Source organism: Paroedura picta, chromosome 1 (assembly GCF_049243985.1).
Source record: "Paroedura picta isolate Pp20150507F chromosome 1, Ppicta_v3.0, whole genome shotgun sequence".
Classification (NCBI taxonomy): domain Eukaryota; kingdom Metazoa; phylum Chordata; class Lepidosauria; order Squamata; family Gekkonidae; genus Paroedura; species Paroedura picta.
In genome coordinates, this window is record NC_135369.1 from 16788154 (window position 1) to 16806237 (window position 18084).

The following is an 18084-nucleotide window of genomic DNA, read 5'->3' on the forward strand; positions in this document are numbered from 1 at the left end:
GAGTAGAGAGGATGCTGAGAGGACTGCTGGCCCTCTGAACTGCTCTTCTGCTGCCCGTTGGAGAACGTTGTTGATGTGTAATATTCAAAACAGAGCTTTTCCACAAGGTCTATGTTTGAGGCCAAGGTGGCGAGGAAGATCGGTGCCCAACCCCCACCTCCCCGGTCAGCTAGCAGTTAGTCTTGTGATCTCGACCCCCTCTTTCCATCCCTCCAGAGGTAGAGGTTGGGTGGGGAGTTGGGGAGTTTGGAGGTATTACTGCCATGTTGCTCGGTTTTTATTGTGGTTTTTGTTGTCCGTTTTAATGGAGTTTTACTGGGGGTTTTATTGGATGTTTGTAACCCACCACAAGCCAGTCTCAGGAGTGGCAGGAAAATCAGATGGATGGATGGATGGATGGATGGATGGATGGATGGATGGATGGGTGGGTGGGTGGGTGGGTGGGTGGATGGATGGATGGATGGATGGACGGATGGACGGATGGACGGATGGATATTAGTTTTGGGTGTAATAAATAGCTCATTAGCTCAGGACTCCTGTCGCCAAGCTGTTGAACCTCTGCCCCCCCTCGGTCCTGGCCCCCCAACATTTCCTCAAGGGACCCCGAGGGTCTGTCCATCCCTTATACTACCCACAGATATAGGGTGGTGGTTGTTTTTCAAAAAATTTTAAAAAGGGAAAGCTTGGTGGCCTTGTACAATCATTGGCGCGTTTTGTTTTTGATTTCTGCCCTCTTCTACATACCTGTATTCCCTTGGGTGGTATCTTAAATTTTAGGCCTTCAGGCAAGGACTCCCTCTTCTAAGCCAGCATGCACTCAGTTCACGTTCAACTCGGTGCAAACAATTAAGGATACCTTTTTAATCAATGGGCGATCGGCCCCTGACACTGCATCTGCCTGAACTTTCTGGAAGCTTTTCCTGAGGGAGCCCTGAGATACCTCCCCACCCCCACCCCGCCACCTTCCACGCAAGCACCCTCAAAACATTCGCCGCCCAAAAATTTTCTCAAGGAAGAAGTTACGTAACGTCAAGGTGTGAGGTTGGGGGTCTCGTCCCCAGTGACAGGACCATGGCCTTTGTAGCAAGTGTGTTTCCATGGCTGCGTGGGCGGGGCCTGAGGGCAGCAGGGATTGGGCGTGTCTTGTGGCGGGAGCCCTCTCCAGGGGCGGGGCCTCCCTCTCACTTTCCACTCCCCCTCGTCTCTTTCAGCTTGATAACGACAGCATTACCCTGAAGCCACGGCCCCAGCCCGACCTCACCAACAGCACCGCCCCCTCCCCGTCACACAAGGTACAGCGCAGCGTATCCGCCAACCCCAAGCAGCGCCGCTTCAGCGACCAGGGTGAGTCCTTCCTCCGCATTTCCGGGGCTACGGGGGGCTGGAGGAGGAGCGTTTGACCTTGGGCCAAGGGCAAACAAAACAGCCGGTGGTGCTGAAGCAAGGGATGTTGCCTCCCGCTCTGATCCTCGCATCTTGAAAAGGGCACGGAGAGCTGGAAAAGATGCCAGAAATGTCAGGGAAGAGAAGCCTGGTGGGTAAACTGGAGGGTGAGGAAGCCATGCTTCCCTACCAAGCTATTGTGATGGCAGATAAATAAATATAAACGAGTAAAAGTTGATTTATTGTCATTTATTTATCCACCATGGTTTGGTAGTTGAAACAGGCTGAAGTTAACGGATTGTTTCTGCTGATGGATTATTTCTGCAGCCTGTTTTTGCCGATTCCCCCCCCCCACACACACACACAAACACACACTTTGCAGTGGATCTTAGAGCAGTGCTAGTCAAACTGCGGCCCTCCAGATGTCCATGGACTACAATTCCCACGAGCCCCTGCCAGCGAATGCTGGCAGGGGCTCGTGGGAATTGTAGTCCATGGACATCTGGAGGGCCGCAGTTTGACTAGCCCTGAGTCTCCCGTCACGCACACTGTCCTCGGGGGTCCTTGTCCCCCGGAAGCAGCATTTTGGAAGTGGGGGGGAGCTTTTTCTCCCTCTCCCATGATGCTAGAAATTGGGTGTCATAAAATGAAGCCGATGAACTGGTGGGCACATTCAAAGTTCTCGTGAGCACATCCCCTTATTCAGTTTGCTGCCACGAGGCGTAATGTTGGCGGTGAGAGTATCTGGCAGGGGCTGATGGGAACTGTCGTCCGTGGACATCCGGAGAGCCACTGTTTGGCCACCCCTGTGCTAGAGGATTATGAAATTAGAGAGGTGACAAAAGAAGAAGCATTTGCTCAAGGAGTGATTGAAATGTGGAATTGGCTGCCAGGGGATGAGGTTATGGTCACAGGCACTGACGGCTTTATAAGGGGATTAGACAGATTCATGGAGGAGCGGTCTCCCAGTGGCTACTAGCCATGGCAACGGAAGGTAGCCTCCACATTCAGAGGCAATCAGCCTCTGAAGCCCAGAGCCAGGAGGCAACATCAGGGGAAGGCCTCGGCCTCCCTGCCCTGTTGCTGGCCCTGCAGAGGGACTGGCTGGCCCCTGGGTGAGGCAGGAGGCTGGACTAGAGGGACCCTCCCTGGTCTGACCCAGCAGGGCTCTCCTGTGTCCTTATGAGGGGAAGGCCTCGGCCTCCCTGCCCTGTTGCTGGCCCTGCAGAGGGACTGGCTGGCCCCTGGGTGAGGCAGGAGGCTGGACTGGAGGGACCCTCCCTGGTCTGACCCAGCAGGGCTCTCCTGATTTTCCTACAGTGTGGCGGGGGGGGGGGTGGGGGGAGGTCGACACTCCCATTTTCCTTGCTCTCTGGGCTCTAAAGCAGCCCCGTTTTGGTTTGGGGGTATTTCAATCTTTTCGCACAGCAGAGAGGACTGGGATCATATTCTCCTTTAACACAATACCCACCGTGCTCTGTGCAATTTGCCGCCATATATTATCCTTAGAAGGTTCTTCAGTTGGAGTTGGAGTCCCACTTTGGGGCTCAGGAAATTCCCGCTCCTTCTCAGCACCCTCTCCTGCTGACACTTTTCTCTCCATCCTCCACCCCCCCAGTACCAACGATCCCGACATCCACGTCATACTCCAAGAAAACGCAGGCAGCCAACGCAGAGAACAAGAGGCCCGAAGAGGAGCGGGACCGGAAGGCCAGCAGTACCGTCAAAGTGCCGGCCAGCCCGTTGCCAGGCCTCGAGCGGAAGAAGAGCACCCCCTCCCCCTCCACAGTCAGTCTCTGCTTGCGGGTGTGGGCTCTGCCCCTTTCGCTGACATTCGAGGGGGGAATCACCTCTGAGTGGCTTCCAGGAATCACCTTTCCTGAGATCCTCCTGCCTGGAGGTGCCAGGGATTGAACCCAGGGCCTTCGGCATGCCAAGCAAGGAGCTCTTGGCCGCTGAGCTAGAGGCCTCCATGAACACACGCAGGGCCTGGTAGTTACGGGGCAAGAATCGGGTGATTTACAGGGATGCCGGGTGGCCTGCAAGGCGGGTTTAGTCCTGGCACGAGTCTACCGTCCTGCAGGGCCTTCAGTCAGTTCGGGAACCTGCCAGAAGCACCTCTAATGATTTCCCGGTTTTTGCATGTCAGAAATGCTAGATTGGTACGTTGCGATTTGTCACGTCTCTCATGCCAAAGCTGAAAACTGCTGTTTGCAGCAGACGTTGAACCCTTTATGGGGCAGAAGAAATAACAAGAAAGGAAGTGGAGCTTTAAAAAAAAAAAAAACCAGTTGTCTTGGCAATTGCATGTTCTTGGGGACCTCAAACTCACCCCTCTGAAAAGCTCTTCCCTGAAGGAATGGGTGGGTGGTGCTGCCCCCTGCTGTTCGGCAGGATCTGTGCATCTGGGGTGGGGAAGGACTTCTGCTCACACTGTCTGTCCCCCCACAGAACAGCGTCCTCTCGACCAGCACGAACCGGAGCCGCAACTCGCCCATGCTGGAGCACACCAGCTTGGGCCAGAACTCCATCCAGAACGGCAAAGATAGGTACGGGATGATTTCGGGGGCCGGGGAGCTCGGGGGGGGGGGCGGGGGGCCAGACCTCAGGAGCCAGGCTGCAACATCAGCCCATCTTGTTTAATGTTCTCGGCAACTGAGAGACGGTGAGCTTCTCGCGCCCATTTCTCAGGCCGCAGTCTCCGCACAGCCAAGCAAGGCTTGTAGGCACGAGGTGGTTCACGCCCAATTGGCCGCTTGTCCGTTCTCGTGGCTTCCGTAAGGACCAGTCCTCTCCCGTTGCAGGGGGCTGAGATTCAGCCTCTTCTCGGGAGCCCGGCCACGTGGCCGCTTCAGCCACCGCTTGCTGACCTGTGGCTGAAGGGACCAGTATAGCCCAACTGGCCGTTGCTCAGTGAAAACTGTTCCTGCCGTGGAGACCGCAGGAGGGTTGCGTGTTCAGATGCCGCCCTTCTCCTCCCCTGCGGAAAGACCGTAGTAGGTAGCCATGCTAGTCTGTCTGGAGCAGTAGAAAACCGCAAGGGCCCAGGAGCACCTTAAAGGTTGACATAATTTGTGGCAGGGGAGGAGCTCTCGTGAATCGCTGCTCACTTCCTCAGATGCAGCTAGAACGCGAGTCCCTCTGTCCTTATACCTCGGAGAGTGATTTCAGAGGCCAAACGGCAATAGCAGGCCTGGTTGGACGAGGTGCAGCATGCAGAGAGGAAGTGGACATAGAGAAAGCTCCTCCCCCCACCGCAAATTTTATTAGTCTTGCAGCTGCTGCTCTACACTTGCTCTTTCCTGCTTATCCTCCCTCTGACACACGTGTTTACTGTGTGCGGAGAAGCATTGTAACACCAGGGAATCAGCAAATGAGCCTCGCCCCGGTGCAAGGAGGGAACCACAAGGCCACCGGCGGAATGGATCAGCAGGGACGTTTTGCCACGGCCCAGGCCAAGCCTCAGAGGCCAGGTGGCCATCGAGTGGTTCGAATAATTCCAGCTGGAGAAATTTTGAATGCAAGAGTACTTTGGAGACCGGCAAGATTTTCAGGTTGTAAGCTTTTGGCAGTCCAGGCTCCCTTTGCGAGAAGGGAACATTGACTCTCAAAAGCTGCTACCCTGAAAATCTTAGAATCATAGAGTCGGAAGGGAACCCTGGGGTCATCTAGCCCAACCCCCTGCAGAATGCAGAAACTACCTGCTCACCACAGTGGCCCCAGTTCCATGCCCAGATGATCCCCCCCCCCCCCAAAAAGCAGAATCCCTGGCCAATCTGGTCTGGAGGAAATTCGCCTTCCCGACCCCAAAGTGGCAATTGGCATATCCCTGGGCATGGAAGAAAGGGCCACAAGAGCCAAGCAGCAACACCCTCCCCTCTGCCCACCCCCTCACAATCTGCCTAAGTTCACAGAATCAGCATATCTGTCAGATGATGCTCTAGCCGCTGCTTAACAACTTCCAGAGAACCCACCACCTCCCGAGGAAGCCTGTTCTGCTGAGGAACTGCTCTTAACTGTCAGGAACTTCTTCCGGATGTTAAGCCAAAAATTCTTCTGAATTGAATTTCATCCCACTGGTTCTGGTCCAACCCCCTGGGGCAACTGAGGGTCAGTCTCTAAAGTTCTTGTCGGTCTTTGAAGTGACACTGGAGTCGAATGTGGCTCTCCTACTTCGGGCCAACAGGGCTGTCCTCTGAAAGCAGCCCCATGAGTCTCATCGTGCCAGCTGGTATCAGAGCCAGACAAGGATGGGGTAGAGCCATCTGATGCACTCTTCCCTTCCTGTCTAGCTCTTTTGACAGTCGCTACTTGCCATGGAGAGTAAATGGAACCTCCACCTCCAGAGGCAGTGCACCTGTGAGAACCAGTGCCAGGAGGCAACATCAGGGAATGGCCATGGCCTCTCCGCCCTGTTGTTGGCCCTCCAGAGGGACTGGCTGGCCCCTCTGTGAGGCAGGAGGCTGGACTGGAGGGACCCTCCCTGGTCTGACCCTGCAGGGCTCTCCTGATGTTCTTATGAGGGGAAGGCCTCGGCCTCCCTGCCCTGTTGCTGGCCCTGCAGAGGGATTGGCTGGCCCCTGTGTGAGGCTGGACTGGAGGGACCATCCCTGGTCTGACCCAGCAGGGCTCTCCTGTGTCCTTATGAGGGGAAGGCCTCGGCCTCCCTGCCCTGTTGCTGGCCCTGCAGAGGGACTGGCTGGCCCCTGTGTGAGGCAGGAGGCTGGACTGGAGGGACCCTCCCTGGTCTGACCCAGCAGGGCTCTCCTGTGTCCTTATGAGGGGAAGGCCTCGGCTTCCCTGCCCTGTTGCTGGCCCTGCAGAGGGACTGGCTGGCCCCTGTGTGAGGCAGGAGGCTGGACTGGAGGGACCCTCCCTGGTCTGACCCAGCAGGTGTCTCCTGGTGTTCTCACAGCCCTTGTGAAGTCCAAATGAGGGGGCACCACCAGGAGGACACTGGCCTTCTCTTTAATTTCCCCTCCAAGCCCAGGCCTCTTTCCCCCTAACCCTACCCAGATCTCTTCCATCACTAATTAAGCTGTCACTCATGTGTCCCGAGCTCCTTGGAAGAAGGAAAGGACAACAGTGTGCTAGACAAGTTGAATTATGGAACTTCCTCCCCCCAAAAGTCCCTACACTTCTCCACACGGAGACAACCACGTGCCCCTTGTCCAAGGGCAGTAAATACTGAAGTACGGAGGAGCATCCCCCCGCTGGCAGTGGGCCGACTCCAGGCAGAGAGTGGCCTACCACCAATGACTTTGCTCAGTTTAGCCGCCAAACACAGATGTGCAGGGCCTCTGCCCACCCCCCCGCTCCCCCCTACAAACGCAGCACCAGAATTCATCTCAGACTGCGCCCCATCTAGACTTCGGCTGGGCGTGACCAGAAAGGAGCAGCCCTGTGACCCTCCGTTCTTCATCCATCACGCACACGCACGCATCCCCCCCTCCCCGTTTTATTTTTGCCTGACAATGTGGCCGCCAGGGTTTCCTGTGGCCACAAGCCCCCTACCTCTCCATCTTCATCCAAATCCATGCCTCCCATTATGGCTGTTGCCTGCCCCTATATACACATATACTGGGCTGTATATTGTATATTTGCTTCCCTCCCCCCCCCACCCACCCACCCCAGGACGTCCACCTGTAGCTGTATCCGTGGCAAAGAGTGTCTGGGACGTGGGGGTCAATAGCAGGGCCCTCACACTCCTCCCTTGATGGACAGAAAGTCTCACCAGGGTTAGTTCCAGATTAGTCTGAAGTCTTGCCCACATCTAAGGGCTTTATCCTCTGCAAAGGAAGATTACTCTGTGCGTGTTGCTTGGCACCCTTCGCCTTGCAACATGCCCCTGTGCTAAAGGGTAGAGGGGCATGGGGCATCTGCTGAGTTAAAGGGTAGAGGGGACCAGGGGCCTCTGCCGAGTTAAAGGGTAGAAGGGGCTGGGGGTATCTGTCAAGTTAAAGGGTAGAGAGGCCAGGGGCATCTGTTGAGTTAAAGCGTAGAGGGGGCCAAGGGTAGAGGGGGCCAGGGGCATCTGTTGAGTTAAAGGGTAGAGGGGGCCAGGGGCATCTGTTGAGTTAAAGGGTAGAAGGGGCCAGGGGCATCTGTTGAGTTAAAGGGTAGAGGGGGCCAGGGGCATCTGTTGAGTTAAAGGGTAGAGGGGGCCAGGGGCATCTGTTGAGTTAAAGGGTAGAAGGGGCCAGGGGCATCTTTTGAGTTAAAGGGTCGAGGGGGCCAGGGGCATCTGTTGAGTTAAAGGGTCGAGGGGGCCAGGGGCATCTGTTGAGTTAAAGGGTCGAGGGGGCCAGGGGCATCTGTTGAGTTAAAGGGTCGAGGGGGCCAGGGGCATCTGTTGAGTTAAAGGGTCGAGGAGGCCAGGGGCATATGTTGAATTAAAGGGTAGAGGTGGCCAGGGGCATCTGTTGAGTTAAAGGGTCAAGGGGGCCAGGGGCATCTGTTGAGTTAAAGGGTCGAGGGGGCCAGGGGCATCTGTTGAGTTAAAGGGTCGAGGAGGCCAGGGGCATCTATTGAGTTAAAGGGTCGAGGAGGCCAGGGGCATCTGTTGAGTTAAAGGGTCGAGGGGGCCAGGGGCATCTGTTGAGTTAAAGGGTCGAGGGGGCCAGGGGCATCTGTTGAGTTAAAGGGTCGAGGGGGCCAGGGGCATCTGTTGAGTTAAAGGGTCGAGGGGGCCAGGGGCATCTGTTGAGTTAAAGGGTCGAGGAGGCCAGGGGCATCTGTTGAGTTAAAGGGTCGAGGGGGCCAGGGGCATCTGTTGAGTTAAAGGGTCGAGGGGGCCAGGGGCATCTGTTGAGTTAAAGGGTCGAGGGGGCCAGGGGCATCTATTGAGTTAAATGTCGAGGAGGCCAGGGGCATCTGTTGAGTTAAAGGGTCGAGGGGGGCAGGGGCATCTGTTGAGTTAAAGGGTCGAGGGGGCCAGGGGCATCTGTTGAGTTAAAGGGTCGAGGAGGCCAGGGGCATCTGTTGAGTTAAAGGGTTGAAAGCAGCTAGGGGCGTCTGCCATGTTAAAGTGTAGAGGCTGTTAGAGTCAGTGCCACAGGGCTGATGGGTTGGGCAGTACGGAAACCCTCTTGGTGCAGGTCCCTTTGGGGAGCACCCCCCCCCCAAAAAATAAAAAAGCTTGTCCTGCTTATGGCCAAGGCTGCCCAGTGGGGGGGCCTGTGGGTTGGGGGGGGAAAGGCAACGGGGTCTAGGTGGGGTAATGGGCAAGGGGGGTCCTTGGGCACCATTTGGGATCAGCAACGGATACAGCCTCTGTCCTCCTTCCTTTCCCCTCCCTTTAAATCTGTGCTTCTCCCCTGCTTGTTTTTTTCCCTTCCTAGCCTAACCACTCCAGGCTCCAGGGCCTCCACTGCTTCAGCTTCCGCCGCCATGAGCTCCGCGCGCCCACGCCAGCACCAGAAATCCATGTCTGCCTCGGTGCATCCTTCCAACAAGCCCGCGCTGCCCCCTTCCGACAATAACTGTGAGGCACAGCGACCTAGGCAAGTGGGCAGCTGTGTGCACCTCCGTGCCTCTTCTCCCCCCTCCCCCCGCCAGTGGCCCTTGCCCCGTTCTGGTTTTCTGTCCTGCCCCACGTCTGGCGCCAGACCCTCCTCCCGCCGCATGCTCACTTAGGCCCTGGAGGCGAGTGGCAGGACAGGTAACCCCCAGGGGCAGCGAGCTGAAGATATCTATGGGGGCACAAGGCGCATTGTCTTCCAAAGCCCCCTGGAGACACGATTAACTCACAAGAGGGATACCGGGGATCCTGTCTTGGGGACGGCAGCTGCACTGAAGAGAGCCAGGTTTGGGCACCAGCAGCGAGCGAGAGAAATTTAGAAACCAAAGATTTGGGCATTCAGCCGCACACACACACCGTTGCAGCTGAGTGGTTGTCCCCACACCACCTAAAATACAGGCAAGGCAATGTTTGACACATTGCCCCTCCCACATCAGCAGCCAGAGTCAAGGCTGCAGGAGGCTCCTCCCCTTTTATGCCCTTTCAGTTCCTTCCCCATTGGCCTGTCTTCACGGAGAGGAGCAAAGAAGTGAGGGGTCCCGAGGGGTCTCCGTTCGCCCTGGGAAAGAGGGAGCCTTGTTTCTGCTCCCGCCAACTGTGGCCACATTCCCCGCCTTGGACCAAGACCAGGGGCAGCCCCACTGTATATCTGGCTGTGGACTGGGGGCCGAAGGAGCGTGGCCAGCTGGAGGGGAGAAAGCTGTGAGTGGGCATGCTGGCTCCTTATGGCGACAGAAGCTCCAGATCCACCTGTGAGCTTTGCAATCCGCAGCACACCCGACAGGTCGGGCTACGGCTCTCCGAGAGAGGTCCTTCCTCAGTGGGCCTTCTCTTCCTTTCAAGGGGCCGTGGGGGATAGCCACTTGGAGAGGACGCACAAAGTCCCCACGGTCCTTCCACACAGCCATCGTATTTCGGTCCCGGCAGTTCTCCGAGACAAAGCCACAACGACCAGGCAGGTTGACGGCCGCCCGGGCCCGTCCAGAGCGCTGCTGTCCAGCCTGCGTCCAGCGGGTTGGCGTCTCCCGGATAGGCCCACCCTTTGGAAAGCGGCATCCCCCCTGACCCTGCTTCTCTCTGCTCCTTTCCCGCCCCCACAGCACTGCGCCTCAGAGGGTCCCCGTCGCCTCTCCCTCGGCCCACAACATCAGCAGCGCCCTCCCCGAGCGCACCAACTTCCCCCGGGGAGTCTCCAGCCGCAGCACCTTCCACGCCGGACAGCTCCGGCAGGTCCGGGACCAGCAGAACCTCCCCTACGGCATGACCCCCGCCTCGCCCTCCGGGAACAGCCAAGGCAGGAGGGGCGCCTCGGGAAGCCTCTTCAGCAAGTTCACGTCCAAGTTCGTGCGCAGGTGAGACGGGGAGCGGGGAATCTTGGGGCGGGCGGAACAGGCGGGGTCCTGTCCCCTCCGAGCCCCATTCACATAAACGACTGTCATTCTTTGCTCACTACAAATCCCAGGAGAGATTGCTTCTGGAGCAGTGCAAGTGGGGTGGGTGGGCAGAAGGGCCTTGATCCAGGTTCACTTTCCCCCCCTAGAGCAGGGGTAGTCAACCTGTGGTCCTCCGGATGTCCATGGACTACAATTCCCATGAGCCCCTGCCAGCATTTGCTGGCAGGGGCTCATGGGAATTGTACTCCATGGACATCCGGAGGACCACAGGTTGACTACCCCTGCCCTAGAGGGATGGTTAGCGTGCATGTTCTCCCATGCGTCTCTCTTTGGGATTTCTCCCTGTACAGTGCCCTCATCTCCCCTCATCTCCCCTCTCCCCTCACCAGAGAGCCAGTTTGGTGTAGTGGTTAGGAGTGCGGACTTCTAATCTGGCATGCCGGGTTCGATTCTGCACTCCCCCACATGCAGCCAGCTGGGTGACCTTGGGCTCGCCACGGCACTGATAAAACTGTTCTGACCGGGCAGTGATATCAGGGCTCTCTCAGCCTCACCCACCCCACAGGGTGTCTGTTGTGGGGAGAGGAATGGGAAGGCGACTGTAAGCCGCTTTGAGCCTCCTTCGGGTAGGGAAAAGCGGCATATAAGAACCAACTCTTCTTCTTCTTCATTATACTCAGAGCTCAACGCCTTGCATGTCCCGTTCCCCCCCCCCCCCATACACACCCTGCACGTAGTAGCTGAGGACAGGAGTGTAAGCCACTTTTCTCGGAGGGTGGGGAGCTACCTGCCTAACCACATTGTCGTTAGTGGCGGGGTATAAATGGAAGCATGAATAAGTAAATACAAAACGGGTGAGGTCTAGCCTCATGGGGGGGCCTGGGTAGCGTTGCTGCTGCGGTAGCTGCAGGCGGGGTGAAAGGGGAGGGGAGGGGAAAGGCCTTGCTTCCTCCACCCCTCACCCCACACCGTTCAGTTCTGTCCTTTGTGGAGCCAGCACAGAAGCGGAGGAGATGCCTCTAGGAAGGGGCAGTCAATCCCGGCATGACATCAGGAAGGGGCGGGGGGGGGGGCCGTAGGCCCAGGGTTGTTGGGGATAGAATGGAAGATGGGGGGGGGTGCCAGACAGGGCACTCCAAAGGAGCCTCCCCAGTTGCCCCTCCCCAGCGTCTTGAAGTGCCTAATCGCCCTGCAGACTCCAGTAGCTGAATTGTTCCTCCCCTCTCGGACCCCCTCCCTTGCCTTGGAAAGCAGAAGGGTCCGAAGGGGTCTGGAGCAGCAGTCATCGGATCGTGGAGCTAGCGGGGAGGGGGGGGGGCTTCCTCCCCAGGAGGTCGCAGCAGATGATTGTTCAGGGCGGCCGTGGGGGAGGAGGGCTCCAACTGCCTGCTTCCCTGCCCTCGTGTCCCCATCCCCCTGTGCAAACATGGAGTCCAGAAGTTTGGGGCCGAGCAGGGGGGGGGATGTTGCTGCTGAGCCACAGGAGTGGGGGGAGGAGAAGAGGAATGGAGCAGGGTGGATACATGGGGAGCCCACCTCTTAAGGACTGATAATCCGTGGGGCTACAGCAGAGGTTTGGGAACGGGAATGTCGTAGGTGGTGTGTTGACTGCCCCCCCCCCCAATCTTCCAAAAGAGAGCTCAGACTCTCACCCTCTGTCTGAGGAGCACAGCACACATTGGGCCCTTGAGAAGAAGAAGAGTTTTATACCCCGCTTTTCACTGCCCGAAGGAGTCTCCAAGCGGCTTCCAGTCGCCTCTCCCCACCACAGACGCCCTGTGAGGGAGGTGGGGCTGAGAGAGCTCTGACACGACCGCTCTGGGAGAACAGCTCCAACAGGACTGTGACTGGCCCAGCTGGCTGCATGTGGAGGAGGAGCGGGGAATCCAACCCGGCTGGCCACATGAGAAGCCGCCACTCTTAGCTGGGACAGCAAGCTAGGCTGTAAATGCCACTTGATCTTTTCTTGGGGTCTGGGGAAGGGGGCTGAACTTCCCTGTCCCTCAAGGCAGCTTTTTTGTCAGTGTGGAAAATGCCTTCCCTACTCTTCCTCTAGAGGCTGAAGGATAGGGGTGAATTGGGGGGGGGGGTTGGGGGTTGGCGTGGTTTCCTCAAAGCCTTTTGTCTTTTGTAAGGGGGAGTTGATTTGTGATTGGGGGGGGGGGTATTCTGTACAGTCCAGCACCTCCTGCCCCACCCCTTCTTTCTTTGCTATAAATGTTAACCTCCCCTCCCCTCCCCAGCCCTCCCTTCCGAAGGCTGCAGCAGGATTCTCGGGCTCCCTAAGGGGCTTTCCTGCAGCCTGGCAGAGCCCCCACCCCACCCCAGTCTGTTTGTCCCTGCCTGGAGCCAAGGAGGACACAGGGCCGGGGGTGGGGGTCCGGGTGAGGAAGCCAAGACGTGAGCATTCTTGATGTGAACCCAGAGATTTGGGAGGGAGGGATGAGGGAGGGAGGGAGGGGGTCCCGGCCTCTTGGTTCACTTTCACACTCCCATGCTTGCTCCGCTGCCCACCCACCCACCGTTTTTCCCCTTCCTTTTTTTTTTTTTTCCCTTTTAGAAATCTGTCTTTCAGGTTTGCCAGAAGGTAGGCGTTCATCGCTCTGGTTTTGTTCTGTCCTCCTCCTGTTCGGTACTAACCCTCTTCACTGGCTTCCCTTCTCCTCCTCCTCCTCCTCCTCCCCCTCCCCCTCCTGTATGCCTTGGCTGCTAATAGTGTCTGTGTGTGACTCCCCCCCCCCTCCCAGCACACTTAAAGGCACAGCGGTGACCTTGGGAGAGCTTCCTGCCTGGGGGGAGCAGGGCGGGGGAGGGGGAGGGGTGGCCCTGGTTCTGGCCCTTCTCTGGGCGGTGGGAGGGCAAAGCTGCAAAGGGCTGCCGGCTGACCTCGACCCCAGCGGGCCCCCTCGACGGGAAACACTCTGTGCCTCGGAAGGTGCTCCCCCTCTCCCTCGGATTCCCCAGGCTGGGCCTCTGCTCTTCTTCCTCTCTCCCCGCCCCTCCACTAATCCCCCTCCTCTCCCTGCATGGGGCTGTCAGGAGGCGCTGGGCTGTCCTTTCTCTCGCTTGCCTTGAGGGCTGGGGGGGGGGGAGTGACCAGGGGGGTGCCAGGCTCCCCCAGGTGTGGCCAGGAGCCTTGGGGCAGGGAGACACCGGCCTGTTGCTTCCCTGGGTCGGAGATTCCCCATACGGGCTTTGGGCTGCCAGCCACCCAGTGAGCCCAGGAGATTTCCCAGAATCACTGCTGATCTCACAGAATCCTAGCGTTGGAAGGGGCCATACAGGCCATCTAGTCCAACCCCCTGCTCAACGCAGGATCAGCCCAAAGCATCCTAAAGCATCCAAGAAAAGTGTGTATCTCCCCGGAAGAAGCAGCTGCTTGGGCTGGTGGATCTCCGTGGCATCACGTCTCTGGCCCCCAGCGCTCCAGGAATTCCCCGCCTCGGAGTTGGCATCCCTACGTGGCACCCACTTTCTTTTTAAGGGCCAGTCCTCATGGCTGCGGAAACCAATCTGCAAAAATGTCCCTCCACAAGTCTTCAGATGGATCTTCTTGTGACTGGGGGTGGGGGGGTTTCAAGAAGCCCCCCCCCCTTCTCTTGCTGCTGATGCTTTTTTTTTTTTTTAATCATGTTGGGGTCTAACACTTCTTCCTCCTCACCCCCCAGTCAAACTGGCGCGAAGTCCTGGGGCAGTCCATCTCCCAGAGTGAAGAAACCCCCCTTATCTGTGGGGTAGTTTGATTGGAGTCCAGTAGCACCTGGGAGCTGTTTGCCGTTGGATGGACTGGGGAGGGGGAGACCGCAGGGAGGTTGTGGCCGTGCAGCCTCCTCCCAGCTCTCTCCTGCTACTCCAGAAAGGGGGGGCTGCCAGGGATTGTGGGGGTGGGAGGGGCGGCCCTCTGTTGTTCCTCTCCTGCTTCCTGGCCCTTGTTGCCAGGGAGGCCTGTCCTCTCCCCTCCACCCCACCTCGGAGGGAGGAGTGACCGCAGGGACAGGACCGCAAGACACACGTCACTTCCGCGAAGGCGAATAATCGTAATAAAAAGATGTGAATTGTGCTGATGCTGAATAACTGTGCTTGTTCACGAATGCTGGTAACCAAACAGGTCTAGTGTTGGGTTTTTTTTTATGGTAATAATTCAAAACCGCTAAATGCCGATTCAGAACCCAGGCAGTGTTAACTTTTTCCAAGAGGCTGCCATTCCCCGAGGCGGCTGAGACGTCCCTGCCACAAAACAGCCCTCTCTGCAGGGAGGGGACCCCCCCCCCCGGGCTTCAGCCCCTCTGCAGGAAGACCCCGTTCTCCTCCCTGCCCCTTGGCTCAGGAAACAGAGCAGTGGGGGAGTCCCTCCAACGGGCCCAGATGGGGCCCAAAGCTCAGTGCCATGTCCAAAGCGCTTCAGGTGTGTGCCCTTGGCAATCTGCGCAGTAAGGTAGGCTGTGGCTACAGGCCTAAGAAGAGGGCGGCTGGCTTTAGGCCAATGTGCAAGTTGGGGCTGAGGATTCTTCATTCACCGCTCAGCCTTTCAACCAGCAGTTCTCCCCCCCCCCCCCCCGCCCCCATCCCACGGCTTGGATGTAGCTTCTGCTTGCAGAGCAGGACTGGGGAGAAAGGGGCCGCCTGAGGTGGTCTCACCCCATCTCCAGGGTCAAAGGCCTGCCACCCCCTCTCCCCTTTCGCCTCCGCGCGGTGTCGGCCGTTGCACCCCAGCGGCCCGTGGCCTCTGCTCCCCGTCCCGTCCCCATCAGAGCTGGAGCGGCTCAGCAAAGCAGCCCCCACTCTTTGGGGAGGAGAGGACCTCAGGTGTAGGAGCTGCTGACTGAAGGGTACCTGACATCTTGTTTCCCCCTCTGTTTTTTGAGGAACCTGCATGAGCCCGAAAGCAAAGACCGTGTGGAGACACTCAGGTGAGACGCAGCCAGTGCCCGGGGAAGACTCCGCTCCGCTCTGTCTGTCTCTCCGGCAAGGCCAGGCTGCTCCTGGGCCTCTGCCGCTCTCCGTGTGTGTCTCTCCCCTACCCCCCTCCCGGTCGCGCTCTAACTCTCCCCCTCGCGGGCTCTCTTTCTAGCTCTCCGTGGCCAGTTGGGCTGGGCAGGGCACAGGGGCCAGGCCTCCTCCCCCCACCACCTCACTGTCTGTCTCTCCCTCGTCTCAGGCCCCACATGGTAGGCGGCAGCGGGGACAAAGACCGGGACGAGAACCGCGAGGCCAAGCCGCGCTCCTTGCGGTTCACCTGGAGCATGAAGACCACGAGCTCCATGGAGCCCAACGAGATGATGAAGGAGATCCGCAAAGTGCTGGACGCTAACAACTGCCAGTGCGAGCTGCAGGAGAAGTACATGCTCCTCTGCATGCACGGCGCGCCGGGCCACGAGGCCTTTGTGCAGTGGGAGATGGAGGTCTGCAAGCTCCCGCGCCTCTCGCTCAACGGCGTCCGCTTCAAGCGGATATCCGGCACCTCCATGGCCTTCAAGAACATTGCCTCAAAAATCGCCAATGAACTGAAGCTTTAACAAGCCCCCAGGGGGGCCCGGCCTGCACGCGCATGGGGGGGGGGGAGGTTAGGAGTAAAGCTGCAGTTTTAACTCTGGAAGGGTTTATTTTTTGATACCCTGGTGCAGGACGGGAAGGGGGCAGTTGGGGAAGGAGAAGGGGGGAGGGGCAGCCGTGGTGCCTGGGGACATCCCCCTGCCCTCCCCCCTGCCCGATCTCCATGGAGACAGAGTGCGTGGGGTGGTTTCTGGCAGCCACCGGGCCAGTCTCCGTGGCAACGGTAGTGGGAGTGTACCAAGGGCTGTTGGTCTCTATAGCAACGGTGTTGGGGGCATCCCTTTTGGTCTCCGTGGTGACCATGGTACTTTTTCCTCTCTCTCTTTTTTTTTTTTTTTTTTGCACATTAGACAGGGTTTTAAATTACCAAACACAGCAAAAAAAAAAGAAAAAGAAAAAAAGGCCCACTTCCCTTCCCAGCAAGAGCTCCTCCCCTACCCTGGCTTGGAGTCTCCCGCGGGGTCTCTCCCATCAGCCCGCCCTCCTTTCCCCTCCGGAGTCTGTATCCTGGTGATGGTTTCGGGGCCTGGGCTATGAATGCAGGGAGGGGTGGGGGAGCCTGGCATGCTTGTGCTTTGCAATGGGCATTACTGTCAAGGTGCTTCCCTCCTCAGGCTGGTGGAGGGGGGGGGACAGGTAGGAGGGAACTTGGGAGCTCTCCCCCCACCCACCCACCCATCTTCAGGCCCTGCTCTGGGAGTCAGGGCCACCTTTCCTCCCTCCCTGTTGCAGTCAAGGGCACCTGGACTTCAGCTGCTGCCCACTCTGCTTTTCCATACGTGCGTTTGGACCTGGAGGGGGGAAAGGACAATCCACCAGCCAGCCCTTCTCCCCACTTCTTTTCCACAGGGGCATTCCTTGCCTCTCCTCCCCCCCCCCTCCCCTGGCCGCTTTGGATGGGTGGTTGTAGCCCCGCAGGGTTATCCCCCCAGTTTGGGAAAGCGGAGTATGTTGGGATGGGGTCGGGGGGGTTAAATCCACATTGAAGCCCTTTTTCCCCTCTGGATCCTCCGTCTCGCTCCTGCCAGTGGAGAGAGCTGCTGGAGGTCTGACAGTGTTAAAAACAGCAGGGGCTGCTGGGAGCCAAGAAGGGCTGCACCGCTCCACTGGGTGCCTCGTTCTCTGCCATGGGTCCACCGACCCTGTGGGGAAGCCCTCGTTGACCCCCTCCTGCAGGGGAGCACAGCCTTCCCCCCCATTGGAAAAGGACAGCCTTCTCTCTCCCTTAATCCAAAGCACAAGAGGAAAAACGGGACCCTGGGCTGCAGTTCCCTCTCCTGCCCCGCCCCCCCTCCCTCCCTTGAGCTGGGTTTCTTCCATTGTCATATCTCCACTCGAGAATGTATTTCCAAAACCCCTCTTTGGGGTGGTCCCTCCCCCCCCCCCCGCTGAGCAATCCCACCACCATCTCTCACATACACACACAGAGGGACACACCTGGTTTGTATATAACTGTACTGATACCTCGGTTTTGTGAGTGGTTATTTTTTGTTTAATTCTGATCACAAAATGCCTTTTTTAAAGAGAAATCATGTTCCCCTCCCCCCCCCCTTTTTTTTTTGTTCATCCCCCCTCCCCCTTCTCCCTCTAGGGACGCTGCCGTTTGATGTAGTTTTACAGGATCTAGATTAAACTTTCCAGAAAGCATTTGCCTGGCTTGGCTTCCGCTGGTTTTTGTTTCTAGAATACTCCCACCCCTACCTGCCTACCCTGCTTGTGCATCCTGAGAGGCTGGGGCCGCGTGAGGACCACGGAGGCGTACCTGCTGGGCCTTCCCAAGGGAGTGGGGGCGAGGGAGGGGGTTCTGTAGGGAGCCTGACCTCCGTGGGGGTGCTGCCGCCAGCCAGTTAGCCAAGGCCGAAAGGCAGTGGGCCAAAAGGGCCCTTTCCAACTTGTGTTGATTCCAGGGTGGTTTTTGCTCGGTGGCGCACGACCCCCGGCAGGAAGGGCAGTCCAGGAGCCACCCAGGGAGCTGCATGGCTCACACGAGGCTGCCCTTCTCTTTGAGCTGCGACTGCGCCAAGAGCCCACTAGGCAGGGCTGGCATGAGAGGAAAGGGCCCAGAGTGAGCACAGCCCCCCGGAAGAGGGGAGGAAGGGCCTCTGCCCCCTGGCCTGATTCTCCCCCCAACCCCTCAAATATACCCCTTGAGCCTCCAGGCAGGTTTCCCAGGAAAGGATAGGAAAGGATTTTCCTTGAAGCGAACCTTGGTGCGAAACAGCTCTTTGCCAGAGC

The 18084-nt window shown here is 58.1% G+C and overlaps 1 protein-coding gene across 10 annotated transcripts in view; it reads left to right on the plus strand.

Annotated features, from left to right (window-relative positions):
* The window catches only part of MARK2 (microtubule affinity regulating kinase 2), a 168213-nt gene extending 150717 nt beyond the window's left edge, over positions 1-17496 (plus strand). For 5 of the 10 annotated variants that reach the window (XM_077323976.1, XM_077323993.1, XM_077324002.1 and 2 more), the window contains 8 exons: positions 1212-1344; positions 3002-3171; positions 3835-3932; positions 8724-8885; positions 10003-10254; positions 12857-12883; positions 15162-15206; positions 15455-17496. In XM_077323976.1, the coding sequence (XP_077180091.1) occupies positions 1212-1344; positions 3002-3171; positions 3835-3932; positions 8724-8885; positions 10003-10254; positions 12857-12883; positions 15162-15206; positions 15455-15812 (1245 nt within the window). In that variant the 3' untranslated portion in view covers positions 15813-17496. The remainder of the gene's footprint in view (positions 1-1211; positions 1345-3001; positions 3172-3834; positions 3933-8723; positions 8886-10002; positions 10255-12856; positions 12884-15161; positions 15207-15454) is intronic. The other 5 variants (XM_077324037.1, XM_077324012.1, XM_077324028.1 and 2 more) reach the window with 5 other exon arrangements.
* The last annotated feature ends 588 nt before the right edge of the window (positions 17497-18084 follow it).